Raw genomic sequence first — 13,682 nt, 5'->3', positions numbered from 1 at the left:
CCATGAACCAAACTCTGACTTCTTGCCTGTGGATGGCATGATAAAGAATGACTGACGCACACGCGACCACCCCTCGTCCACCCCTTGTGGAGATGTTGTGTCACCTCGGCCACCCCCTGAAACATTTATGGGTATACGTCCCTGCTGCTGACCACCCTGAAATTATAAACATGTTCGATTTTTTTTTAAATTGTGTGGCCATTGAAGGAAAAAGTTTGGTCTCCCTTGTTTTAGAGCGTAAATGCTGAGCGCACGCTCGCGCGCGCGCTTGCATGCGCGCAAGCACGCACCGCGTTGAGTCACGAATGTGTGCGCACTGAGTCCAGCAGCTCGATTGAACGTCACTCCCTGTCGGCGACTGGCTGGAGTAGCACAACAAGCGGCCATGCGCGAGGCAGCAGGGCCAGCACTTCATCTCTGCTCTCTCCTACATTGACGGAACGGCGCCTTTCCTTTTCTGTACTTCAGGTAAAATATTGACTGGTCATCAAATCTTATCCTTTGTATTTTCTCACTTGTTTTCATAGGTTTGTAGCTTCGCGAGCATGCATTTTAGTGCAAAACGTAGCGAGCTGAATGACTAGCAGGACATGCAGTGGCTGTTGTACTGTAGCCATAAACTGTGTGTTGCTATGGTATTGCCAGGCAACATCCTTCCGGCAGCCGCCGCCGCCGCCGCTGCCGCCGCCTCAGCCGCTCACGATTTCTGATGCTTTAAAAAAAAAAAAAAAAAATGCCACGTCATACGTGGAAAAAAAATCTTAAATAAGCCGATACTCTTTTTGCCCATCGTTGACATTCGTTTTATATGGTCGCGCTCATATGAGTTGATCGTTTTTTTCCCACCTGTTTCTCTTAGGATACCAATTTAATTGACATGGGCTCCGTTAGTTTAAATGTGAATGCCAACACTTTCCTTTTTCATTCAGCTCTGACTGGTGAATACTTTAGAGATTTTCTAAGCTTCTTTCCAGCAGTCTGTGGTTTGAGGTGACCACATACGACTCATTTCCACTACATCATCATCATCTATTCCTGCTCGCTCATCAGCCATCTATTACTGTTCTCTTGTGTGTTCAGGTCCATAGGAATACCTTGCAGCCCAGGACTTGTAAGGACACAAGATGATCTTTACCAGCATGACTTCCCTCAGCAGGACATCACTGGCCATTGACACATGCAGATGTGTGCAGTGAAGGTGCTTGCACACGACAATACTTCACTCATGTATGGCTTCAGTCAGGCATCAATGTATCCCAACAGCGGGCTTCTGGTTCAGAGAAATTCTATTATCACTCATCTCCTGTCTGCCGCGCTCGTAGGAGAGGAGGAAATCACCGTACCATGTTGTCTTGAAGCCAGCAACGAGGGGGTATTATGAGTCAGAATGGAGGAGGAGAGAACCTTTACTCTTCAAATCTGCCTATAAGCTTGACAGACAACTTATTTTGAGAGCAGGGGGTGCTCCTAAAATTGTACAATGACGCACCAAACAGGCTTCTTCTTGTTTTCTGGAAAGGTTCTCTATGTTGTTTTTGTTTATAGTTTTCCTAGTGCAAAGTGCCTGAGACAATATTTGTTGAATGACTTTTTTCTTAGACAACTCCTCATCTCATCTGTCAAGATTGTGTGTTTATATACGTATATGTGTGCGGGGAATATTGCGGAAGAAGGGATGGGAGAAGATCAGCAATGTGAATGTGGCACGTGGGAGTGCGCTTCACTCACCCGCCGAGTGGTGACTTGCTTCCAAGGATGAAGGTAGAAAGACATCCAAGCGCCGTTCTTCTCCCACGGATTGCTGTGAAAAATGGAGCTGCTGCATGCTTGGAGAGCAACAGCCTGACGGCCCTTCATTACGGGGACCTTTGGCTCAATGGAGAGTGTATTCAGATTTGCGCTATAGTCTCTCGGTTTGGCGGGAGGTGGATTCATTCTTCCGCACCAAACCTCACTAATGTGTGTTTCCTTGGTTTCACTGGTGTCATTGCATTGGCCTGAACTGGTCTTTCTTTGTTTATGTTTCTGGCAGACCGAGGTAATACCAGGTGGATTTGAAGCTGTGGAGGGCTGAAAATCATGGGTAAATCCAACAGCAAACTCAAGCCAGAGGTGGTGGAGGAGTTGACGAGGAAAACGTACTGTGAGTATCTTCTGGTCTCTTTTTGCATGTCTTTAACGAGCAAATCCTACGGGCGCTTTTAAATTGCAATGACAGCTTGCACAAAAGTCAAAGAGCAAAATGTGCATTATTACAGCTTCTTCTTATGGCACGCTTTTCACTTTTTTATTTCTATTGTAAGCGATTAGATTAGAATGGCACCAATTAGATTCAGGTTGCAGGGAAAAAGCAATCTGATTTCTGACAAATTTTAATATCGATAATTCAGGCTCTACGTTATAGGCATACATTGTGTATGCTTTCGTTTAGCCGTAGGTTTTAAAAAATGTTTACATGCTGCATGCCATGTAATTAATTTGCACAGAAATAAATACACTGACACTACAAAGGCAAATTATTCATCTGGGACAGGAGCACTCTTCCACACTGAACGTAGATGCACTCTTGTATTTCCTCCTGATAATTCTTTTTCATTCCGCTTGCAGAACATAAACTAAACATTAACATTCTCCCCCTTGGTTTTCAATCAGCTTTGAGCTCAGTTTGATAATGACCAAAATGATGTCTTTCCTGAAAGACACCCTTTCTGTGTGTATTATTGTTGGAGCACAACATCATCATCATTATTATAATTGTCATTGTTGTCAAGTGTGCAGGTGTGAGTGGTGGCTGACATCCATTGGCTGCTTAATCACAATGTTATTTGCATGGTGGCACTCTTTGCAGCAGAGGGAAGGAGGGCCACTGCGGCAGGAAATTGCTGTGGAGGAAGATGTGGCTTCATGCTGGGCTGGCCTGCTCGTTGCTGTCCTCTCGCTCATCCATTCTCTTTGGCTCCATCCACTAATTGCCCGCTTTGTGCAGGGAGGGGAATAGTAATTAGGATCTTATCTGGTTACCATCGCTGAAGATCCTCTCATCTCTGGTGATCCTACCAAGCTGTTCTCCTCCAGATCCTTCTCCCATCTCTCCTTGACTTGAGCCTCCCATCAATCTTATATTGATACATCCTGCTACTTTATTCTTGGTCTCCCATGACAAGCTCTGCCTCCATTTTCATCACCATTTTCCTTTCATTTTTGACAGTTTTGGGACTGAGGAATTGTCTCTTTTTACGTGTCTCTTTGTTTCCATAGTGAAAAAAGAGGGTGTTTTTTTTTCTGCAAAATAATAGCTTGTGTTGACAGAAACCAACTAAGGCATGGCCGGCAGTGAGCGCTGTCAAGAGTGTGATTTAGAAGCAGAGACATTTTTCTAAACTGAACATGAAGACATTGTACAGTCATTGAAAAGCTTACAAGAGTAGAAGAATGCTTCAAGAGATCCCAGATTCGGTCAGAATTAGTGTTCAGTCTCACATCGCATGGAAACACCAGTGGTTCTATTAAAATGTCTCTAGGGTGAAGGCTTGGCCTATCTAATAGCGTGATGATTCTTCTGTGTTGTCAGAGCTATGAAGAAGCTCACAGTGACATAGTGCAAGCGGGACGGGTTTTAGCAGACCCTCCAGGGCCAACCGGCCGAGTAGGCGCTGCGTTTTCTTGCATGGACGCATTGCATTATTGCGCATTGGCTCTGACTGAGTTATATAACATTTCTAAAGTCAAGCTTAGCCATGTTGAACTACTTCCATTTCATGACTACATTGGCAATTTAATGGAAGTTTATCTTGGCTGACGGGCGTTAGATTGACCGTGACATTCAATGCCAAGGGCACACGAAGCCTTTCTAGGTGAGTTGTACGGATGAAAGCTACTCGACCCGGCCTCCTGCGTAATAGCCCTTATAGTATGAGCAACTATCATAGATCACACAATTTTAAGCTTGAATATGGCTCAGATGACACGCCCTGCAACATAGGGTGTCAAAAAGACATGCTGAAATTGTACTGACATTTTTCTGGGACCTTTTGTTCTTCTGCACTGGTTGCCCTTTCCTTTGCACACACTACAACCAGAGTTGCTTTATGTGTTGCTTAATAATGACCAAATAAACTGGACAGATTTTAAGACAATTTAAAGCTGCAAGATAGTGCCCGTGCAGCAATGATAACATATCAAGCCATTTAAACTGTCCTCTTTGTCAACGCTGTGGCGGAGTGACCCTTCTTTGCTCAGCCTTTATGTCTCCTCTTGACAGGTCCTGAGGGTTCACTTGCACTAGTTTCCTCCTAAGTAGCCTGGATAAATTATCCTTTCATGAAACCTTCTGATACCATGAAATATTGGAGTAACTATCCACTCAAATTAACCTAGACTCTTGCTATTTTCACCTGAGTGATTGTTGCCACAGTTTTAATGTCCAAAATGGTGATCTTTAATGGTGCTATGAGTTTTGTCCATAAGCTAATGCCACGACTCTGTTTCTCTTGCAGTTACAGAGAAAGAGGTGCAACAATGGTAAGTGTGGGATTTCATTTTTCAATTATTTTTCAGGATACAAGTCATAGTTTGTCTGCAATTCATTCTGAGGTGTGTCTTGTATATATGATGCCGTGCAATCAAACTGCAGGTTGATACTTTGGCTGAGCCAAAACAGTTTTTATTTTTTGAGGTACTGTTCCTCCCTGTTCTGTTCTGAAAAAGGAATGACTTTGAAGCCTTGCCGGTAACGCTAATGTGTCAACTACTTTTTTGCTCCATTTGGACCAAGAGAAAAAAGTCTGAAAAGAGAAAAATGCCCATGGCAAAAAGAAATTTGACTTTCAAGAATTTGAACATCACAAAACCTGATATTTCACAAGGCTTCTGGGAAGTATTCCTTCCATCTGTACCCCCATCCTTTTTCAGATCAGAGTCCACACGGTGATGTAACATTGACAGTACTTGCATAGATCAAAATGACACATATTTATGCGGAAGAGGCACCCCAGACCAGAAGAAGTCACACAACAGTGGTGAGAGTGATTATTACTGTGAGGGTGTGAATTTCCAAATGTAATTGTGAAGGCACTATCTGACACCCGGGGGCGCTGGGGTAGCAAGCAATTCACCTTCATTACAAAGATGATTCAAGCATGAGCGCAGTCCTCTCATTTGTTTGATGAAGGATGCTGCGGTCCTGGCTATTGTTGAGGAGGATGTAAAAACAAAGAATAGCACATCTGATAAAAAGGAGCACTATAATAAAGCAATCATTCTCCAATGTTCCCACTTCAATTCTCCTGCTTTGTTTTTTTTTTTTCTTCATTTCACAATCTAATTCACCATGTGTGAAAAGAGGCCAGCCTTTGAGAGCTACTCACTTTTCATAAGGCTAGTAAGGGATAGAGCATTGGAGGTTTCTGCTTCTTCTAGCATTGGCCTTATTCTTTAGTGCATTGCAGCAGAAAAGCAACCCCAATTCCCTATGATGCAAGCTAGGCCACCATTACGCACTATTTTTTCATGGCAAAGTTTGCATGAATTGTCACTCGGAGATTAGCAGCAATCAACACTGCCGAGGGTGAAGGATGAGAAGGAATTCCACCAGGGGAAATGCCAGATGGCTTGTAATTAGAGCACATTCACAGACACAAGAATTAGCAGGGTTAGAAAAATGCTCGTGTTTTGCAGAAAATCAGTTCCCCTTTGTAATATCCGCAAAATAGTTAGAATTCCTACCTGAAATCAGTACCAACATGTCACTGTGACCTAAGGACCAGTGCAAGGAATACTTTCCCTTCCAGTTCTTAATCATGGTCTTGTGCCCGGTTTTACTTCTGCAATGGCCCTGCAAGTGCATCACGACCCCAAGCATAGGCTCTATATATGTCACCAAGTCAAATGTTTAATATGTGCTCATGTTCTTGACAAGTGAAGGTGATTGTGGTTAAGGCTGTGAGGACTGGCTGACACTGTGCTGACACTGTGCTGACACCATCTTTCATCAGATTCCTCATTACATGCTTGGTGAAAGTCAGTGAGTGGTACATTGGACTAACCAGCGTGGTTTCAGTTCTCCCCTCAGTGATGGTGTGATTGGTTGTGAAACAAATAGTAGTCAGTTACCAATAAGTGAAGTATTTTATCGACTGGATTTTAAAATGATTTCATTGCTTGGATACGTCTGACATACAGTGTATTTGATGGACTAAATGCACAGCATCTCATGACGTATTTCCCGTAGAAAGATTTGAAGGCAACCATCCCATTTCCATTTATTCTAATGATGAAGAAATCGAGCTTCATAAAGTAATGAAGCTTTCCAGCCATCAATGTTAAAAAAAAAAGATCAAGCAGTAGAATATACATAGTTTTAGCAGTAGATGTGTCATGCAAATATGACAGAAGTAAGAAATCTAACACTGCAAGTACAATGTTTATGAGTATCAATAAATCTGAGTTTAAAAGTGCCAAAAGTTATTGTGAGGATCGCACGCAGGATTCAGTGGATGGAAAATCAATGTTCTATCAAAAACTGGGCACACATGCATGTTGACACCAAGCAAACATTATGATTTATTGGTCACACAAAAAAAAAACTGCGTACTTTTAAACACCAAGTATTCTTTTCACACACACAGTGACTCTTTAACTAGCCAACTGAAGCTCGCAACGCTGACAACACCCACAAAGTAACATGAGGTCCCGAGTGTTATTATGCAGGAGGAAAAATAGCCAATTATAACAAAAATATTGTTAACGTGTATTTTTCGAATAGGTATATTTTATAGCTAGGGGCTGGTGCTTCAAGGTAGAAAAGTCATCCAAATTAGTGACTTTAAAGACGAAGCCATAGCTCCTCTAGCGAACACTGTGGAGTTACGAAGCTGCACTTTCTCAGTCCCGCAAGTGAGATACGATCACTTCAATATCTGATAGCCTGATTGATTGCTGGTGCTGTTATTTATTATTGCCAACAGAGGGCAGACATGTTCCTAAAATTTGTCTGAAAGAAAATAAAATGAAGATTAAAATCTATCCAGCATATACATCTGCATAACCCATGACCACGACAGGCAATTTTAAAGGCTTTTATTAAAGTGTAATGAAACTAGAATATTGCAATATTTTGTGCATTAAGAAAGGTGCGTAAAAAAACGTACAATGCTACTTGATACATTTAAATTGTGATGTATGCAAATACTTGTTCATAGTAACTAAAAAACTAATCTCATATTATGTTTACTAGTTTGAGTAGTATGTGGAAATATTACAACACCGTATAGAAATCATACCCGATAAATAAAAAAAATAGAACATTTGTTTTTCAACATTTAAATGTTTGATACTGTTTATTATGTCAAGCAAGTTGAGCCCTTTTGTGTGTGTTTTCTCTTTTATGTATGTCACTTTATTCATTTATTTACAAAACATGGAGCACTATTATGCAACATAATACAACCAAATTGGGATTCACCGTGCAATATTTATCTGTATCATATTTCATTCACCAGAAACTCTCTTCCATGACTATAAAACGCTTCTTTTTATATTGTTATGTCTAACCGGAGAACAGCCTGCGAGCATGAGTTTATGTCAATGAATGCATTATCCTGCCTGCTAGATATAATAACCTTCAGGTAAAGCTTTCTGGGGAATTCCCATAAATTGCTTTGGCCATGAAATATGATACAGATTATCCAGAGTTCACTGTGAATTGCAGTTTGGTTGTATGCTGTATAATAGTGAGCCATGCTTTCATCCCTGCACTTTTCTCCCAATAATTTAAATGTGATATGTTTTCTACCTCTTTTTTTCTGTCCCTGTAGCAGCAGTGCATCAAAGCACTACCATCTTGACTAGAAAGAGCTTCTTTCATCAGCCCCAGAGTAGATTAAAAGTAGTTTAATAGAAGTTTGGAGCCAGCAGTTGTTCTCTTCATCAGAGCACCCCACCCATGCTGGCTTATTGAGAAGCATTTTCTAACTTGCGTGAGTGGTGTTGTTATCCTGACATTTCTTTTTGTTATTCTGTGGGAAAGTGATTTTAAGGTAATTAAGATTTTTTTTTTTTTTTTTTAGTATAAGGTTAGATTGTCTGCTGCATGCTCCACATGCACCGATCCACCCATTTGACTAATAATAGTGGCATGGTGATTGTGGTCCTGCCACCATGAATAGAAAAAACACTTTTTTTCATCTCTAAGGCCGTTGTGTTTCTCTGTCCAACTCAGGGTTGCTTGAAAACACAAAGTTACAAGTGTGGGTGGGGGCAGCAATGGCTCATTTGTCAAAACCGTACAGGGCTCCCCAAACCGATTGGTTTGATTCAGTGTTATAAGTGGCTGCTGCAATTTTGAACACTTAGAGTATTTTCACTGAAAATTCAAGACACCTGGAATTTTTTTCATGTTGTGAAAAAGTCCCTGATGGTGTTGTGCTTCACTCGCCTTACTTCTTTACTGGCAGTGCACGTTCAGTTCAATGACGCTGTGAATGTGAAAGGCCGTCTGTCTATATGTGCATGTGCCTTGTGATTGACCAGCCGATAGGCTCCAAATTCCACGCAACCAAGAATAGGATACAAAATGGATGGGTCTCTAAAAACAGAGCTATACAGAATTCAATTGAAAAGTAATGGACATTTACAAAAGCTCACAAATAAGTAAGTCAGAAAGATAGTTGATGTCATGCACTTTGCAGAGCCTTTGAATGGCCTCACCTTTTGATGTCGCCTATGGTTTGAGAAAAAAAAAGTTGGAATCTGCTGGCATAAACACTATTTTTGCTTGCCGTAATGAAATCATTAGTGTTCAGTCTGGCTGCCTTGATACTTGATTGAGCTGTACAAAAAAGCCTCCCACCTTTGAGTGACGGCTTTGAAATTGCTTATGAATTGCTTCTATCTTTTTACACATAAAGTCTCTAGATTCAGACAACTCTGGTCTTGCTATTGGATTGGGATGATTGAGAGATGAGAGCTTTGCATTTCACCTGTTTTATCAGATGTATCTTGACTACATGTCCATTGCAGACGTAAGTTCTTTAGCTTGATAACTCTACTCTTGCGTTTTTTACCTTTATGTCAATTGCTTCAGTTTTTTCCCTACATCTGTGTGTTTTCTTGACAGGTACAAAGGCTTCATTAAAGACTGCCCCAGTGGACAGCTTGATTCTGTGGGCTTTCAGAAGATATATAAGCAGTTCTTTCCTTTCGGAGATCCCACAAAGTTTGCCTCGTTTGTTTTCAACGTGTTTGACGAAAACAAGGTTTGTCATCTATATTTTCAATCGTAGCACAAAATATGGGTTGGGTTGTCCAGTCTGTTGTCGATTTATTCAGAAATATATAGAAAATATTTTTATTGGAAGACAGTAGCTAGCAACAGATATCTAGTCGCTACAGGCCTCTGTAGTGTAGACGTCACCTTTTCTCGTGGTTGTTCGAAATAATTTGAATGGGAGAATTTTTAATGCATTTACACTCCATATCCTGTTTGAAATCATCCTGAAGACTCAATTAGGGGAAAATTAACTGCTCATTAGCAGTTTATTTGAGTCACAGGTTACAGGGACACATGTTTGTAACCCGTTTATGCCAAAGAAGAGTTTCTTTAAGATGCTGTGTGTCTTTAAGATGAGGCAGTCCCCCTTTGGGTGATGTTTAGCTATAACCTTCACTCGCATCAGGCACACTGTGGTTGAAGATCTCAACAGTTTTTATGAATTATGCAAAGAAAATGTCTGCTTGTGATAGTTCTCTGAGTCTACAGTCGTAGAGAGGGCTTCACTGGCCATGTCGAGCATTGATTATCACAAGTGGTAACCCCAAAGTAGGTCACGGACTGATTTTGGCTGGGCTGTGGACAGCTAGTAAAGCATCATACTCATCAGTGTTTGAAAATATAGCTGTATTTTCAGAGTCTTGTGTTCTTTATCATTCATTTATAAAAGTGGGTCATGACTTTGCAACAATGGGAATAGTGTGATCTCGAGCACACAGCTAAAATGCTAAAAAGAATCTAGTCAGGAAGTGAGGCTGAATGCAGCACCAACAGGAAGCCACTTTATATGAGATGGTCGCTGTTGCATTCATCACACAGTGCTACTGAGTGATGACTCAGCCAGAATCCACAGAACATGACCGTCCTGTCCAACCCAGAGTGTCATGATGCACAATACAAAGCATACATACTATCTGGATAGATTATGAGCTGTCATAGCTCAGGGTAAAACATTTCTACTACGTCAGGTATGATGAAGCCATCATATTGAAAAGCCTCAAAGGATTACTTTCTACTCTGTCATGTGTCTGTGGAGTATAACTTTTTAGACTTGGAAGCCATTGGCATCCATCTAACTAATGACCAGAAGTGTCATATTTCTGCCTCTAGAGAGAGCTAGATACTGGGCAAAAATAGCAACAAACTTGGAATAAATGTCTGGCCCTGTTTTGTGCAGCATGCTGCAAGGACATCGCTGAAGAAGTGTAAATGTCAACTAAAAGTCTTCCATCCTTATTTCTCACTTGTGCCATTTTCTAGGATGGACGCATTGAGTTCTCAGAGTTCATCCAGGCGTTGTCTGTCACTTCTCGCGGGACTCTGGATGAGAAACTTAGATGTAAGATGTACCTTCTCTCACTATTGTTGACATTTATATTAGAGGATTCAAAATTGGGTGTCACTGGTTGATTTGCATTTTAAGTTGCCTCTGTTTTGAGTTTTTTTTAACTATTGAAGCACTTTTAAAAAAAATTGAATTATGGTTAATGTGTTTTTTTGTTAGTTGAATTTATTTAGGTCACTTTTTAATGATGGCATTTGGTCACGAAATGCCTTTGCTCACTTTAATACTTGATTTCTCTTTTCAGGGGCTTTCAAGCTATATGACTTGGACAATGATGGCTACATCACTCGTGATGAGATGCTGAACATAGTCGATGCCATTTATCAGATGGTGGTAAGTTAATATTTGTAATAGTTTAATATTCAATTAGCCAAACGTGGTGCTTTTTAAAAGGGGGAGGAAACTGAAGCACCTGGAAATAAGGGGTGGAGCGTATACAAACTCCTTACAGGAAGTGCTTCAGTGGTTAAGTCCTGGAAAAGAAGGGCAAAAAGCCAAAGAAAAAGCAATAAATACACACAGTAATGGCTTTTCTATTAGTTTTGGTGTTTTTCTTATATACAATCTCTTTGGGCTGTTTGAAAGATTCACCTACTTGTTTTTAAAATGCTAATGAGTTGGTATTTCAGGGAAACACCGTAGAGCTGCCAGAAGAAGAAAACACACCAGAAAAACGAGTTGACCGTATTTTTGCAATGATGGACAAGGTTAGTGTTTCTATACTGCTTTTACAGACTTGATGTGCGTTGAGTACAAGAGCAGATTGTGTGTATTGTTTACCATTAAAAAGAGCGTAGCGGCTACCTCCACAGAATTGAGATTGGCACTGTTAAATTTACAAGTACAAGCTGTATCTATCATTGTGTCCTTCATACTGTCAACATTTTGTGGTAGTCTCCTTCCACACTGGCCCTCAGTGCCAGTGGCCACTCTCTAAGCTCAGGAAATCTATTTGTCTTCTGTGAATGATGAGATGAGCTCTGCATGGGTGTGTCCGAGCAGCACTTGGCGATTTGTGTCACAAACTGGCTAAAGTCCAAGCCGACTGAGCCAGCATAATTCCAATAGCAGCGAAAAGCGCCAAAGTGCTCTGCACTCCGGGGCCTTGTTAGCCCCCTGTTGGTAATATTGTGGTGATGGCGTCTGTGTCTCATGTTCCTTTTCCAGAATGCAGACGGGAAGCTGACTCTGCAGGAGTTTCAGGAGGGCTCCAAGGCCGACCCCTCTATTGTGCAAGCACTCTCTCTCTATGATGGTCTAGTCTAAGAATGTAAGGTGAGTGAAGTATTCATGTGCAAGCCACATGCACACTTAGCCAAGGGGAAGTTCGGACCATCCAATATTATGCCATCCTTATGTCATCTGAGCCAATAAAAGAAAAGAAACAAAAATCAGCGACTGGCCTGAATCCAAAGCAAAGCAGCTGCTTTCTGTTCTCAGTTTGTTCTTATAAATTATTCAGGCAACCCACTTGTTTGCTGGCAATCAAATGGTCTTTCAGTGCCGAGCGAAGAGCCTCTTTCGCCGCCTCATGTAATCCACCAGCCTCTGCCAATTGTTGCTGACATCGTGCTCAGCGTTTTGTCAGCTGTGAAGTGATCTTGTGAATGCATATTTTGAACGCACCATTGATGTGATTATCCTGCATGGTCTGAGCAAAGACATGTTTATTTCAAATGGCCATCTCTCGCCTGACCTCGCTCGACGGATTCAATTTAGCATTGGAATCACACGCATCCAGCACCATCAAACGAGTGCATCGCAGCCTCCTAGCGATCCATCCAGGATGAGGATTCGACAATCTGAGACAATTGTATAGGTTCCCATCAGGGATTGTGGGCACATTTTGCGATTGCCATTCAAACCTGGCAGCAAAACCCACCGTCATTTCAACATTTGTTCTGCTGCTACTGTGTGCATCTGTGCAAACGTCGCAGCCGTCTTCTTTCCCTGCCAAAGTCCCAGGAGCTGAATTCCTTTGGAGGTTTTTGCCAGACTTTTCACAAGTGGACGCTGTGCTGTCATCATGGACTCTAGAGTTTAACATGGAAAAGTGTCTTGCATGGTGATAGAGTGAGCACTAATTTACTTGGTAAGTTACAAAGCAGTGTATTGTAATATGTAAATATAGTATTATGGCAATTTAGTTCCTGCTTTGCTGTATTCAGGAGTTTTCACCTTTTAAAACTGGAATGAAGTTTTATTTTTATCATATATGTTGAAATGTTTTGCACTGCGTTTTTCACTACAATTGTGGGATTTTTTTGTTCTCACGCTGAGTTTTTTCTCCCGGGAGAACTGAATTTTTATTTGTGAAACAGTGTTGAAGGAGAGGCAAGTTTCTAAGGATTGTTTTACTATATTTGCAGCCTGTGAATCCTTTTGTGTTTTCACTTACCACTGAGCTTGAGTGTCTAGTGTCCGCAGTGCAATGGCCGAGCATCAACGCCTAAACTCATGGCTTAAATTTAAATTGAGCGTATTACCTTCATTCACATTCAGCAGACAGCGACAGACACAAACACCAGTTCTGATTGTAAAACTTTTGCGAGCTCTGCGGCTACTATTGTCCTCTTAATAGTTGTCCTGATGTGTGAAACCAGAGCATGCAATCATGCCTTCTACCAATTTTTTTTTTTTTTTTTTTGAAGCGGTCACATTTAAGCACTGTCACTGATGTTATGCCTTATGCAAATAATAATTTACTGAATGACAAATGCCATTTACCTGTCATTGATCAGTAAGAGAGCACATAATAAAATGCATTTAAATGGCTGTGTGTTCTAGTGTTATTTCTTAAGTCTTTTAAATTTCACTACATTAGCACATTTTGTTTCAGATGCAGTTGTTATAGAAACAGATTAAATGTTTGAGACACCGTCAATGTTGTGTTTGAATAAATAATGTTTTTTTTCCAAGTGCTGTTTGGTGTGGTTGTGTTATTTTCTCCCCTTGCTTTTTCTGACTTTTAAATACTAATGCACTTCTAACTAAATAAATAGGTTTATTCTTTTGGTGTCAGAAACATTGCTGCAACTGTCAGCGTTAATGAAAACTGAAACCTTTGCC

At 41.0% G+C, this 13,682-nt stretch overlaps 1 protein-coding gene across 2 annotated transcripts; it reads left to right on the top strand.

Moving 5' to 3' along the window:
• The first annotated feature begins 258 nt into the window (after positions 1–258).
• On the top strand, positions 259–13,388 carry LOC148398142 (neuronal calcium sensor 1). Of its 2 annotated transcripts, XM_088375781.1 has the most exons (10): positions 259–468; positions 1,081–1,198; positions 2,033–2,143; positions 4,497–4,521; positions 9,116–9,254; positions 10,529–10,607; positions 10,858–10,946; positions 11,243–11,320; positions 11,781–11,888; positions 12,076–13,388. In XM_088375781.1, the coding sequence occupies exons 3-9, from the start codon at positions 2,080–2,082 to the stop codon at positions 11,877–11,879; spliced, it is 573 nt and encodes a 190-aa protein (XP_088231907.1). In that variant the 5' UTR covers positions 259–468; positions 1,081–1,198; positions 2,033–2,079; the 3' UTR covers positions 11,880–11,888; positions 12,076–13,388. The 2 variants fall into 2 exon arrangements, with proteins under 2 accessions (XP_088231907.1, XP_088231906.1); XM_088375780.1 differs by having other exon boundaries at positions 262–468; positions 11,781–13,388.
• Positions 13,389–13,682: the final 294 nt, after the last annotated feature.

The sequence above is a fragment of the Syngnathus floridae genome, chromosome 5, assembly GCF_059516105.1.
Source record: "Syngnathus floridae isolate MCC-2025c chromosome 5, RoL_Sflo_1.0, whole genome shotgun sequence".
NCBI classification, from domain to species: domain Eukaryota; kingdom Metazoa; phylum Chordata; class Actinopteri; order Syngnathiformes; family Syngnathidae; genus Syngnathus; species Syngnathus floridae.
This window is presented reverse-complemented; position numbering and strand designations above follow the sequence as displayed.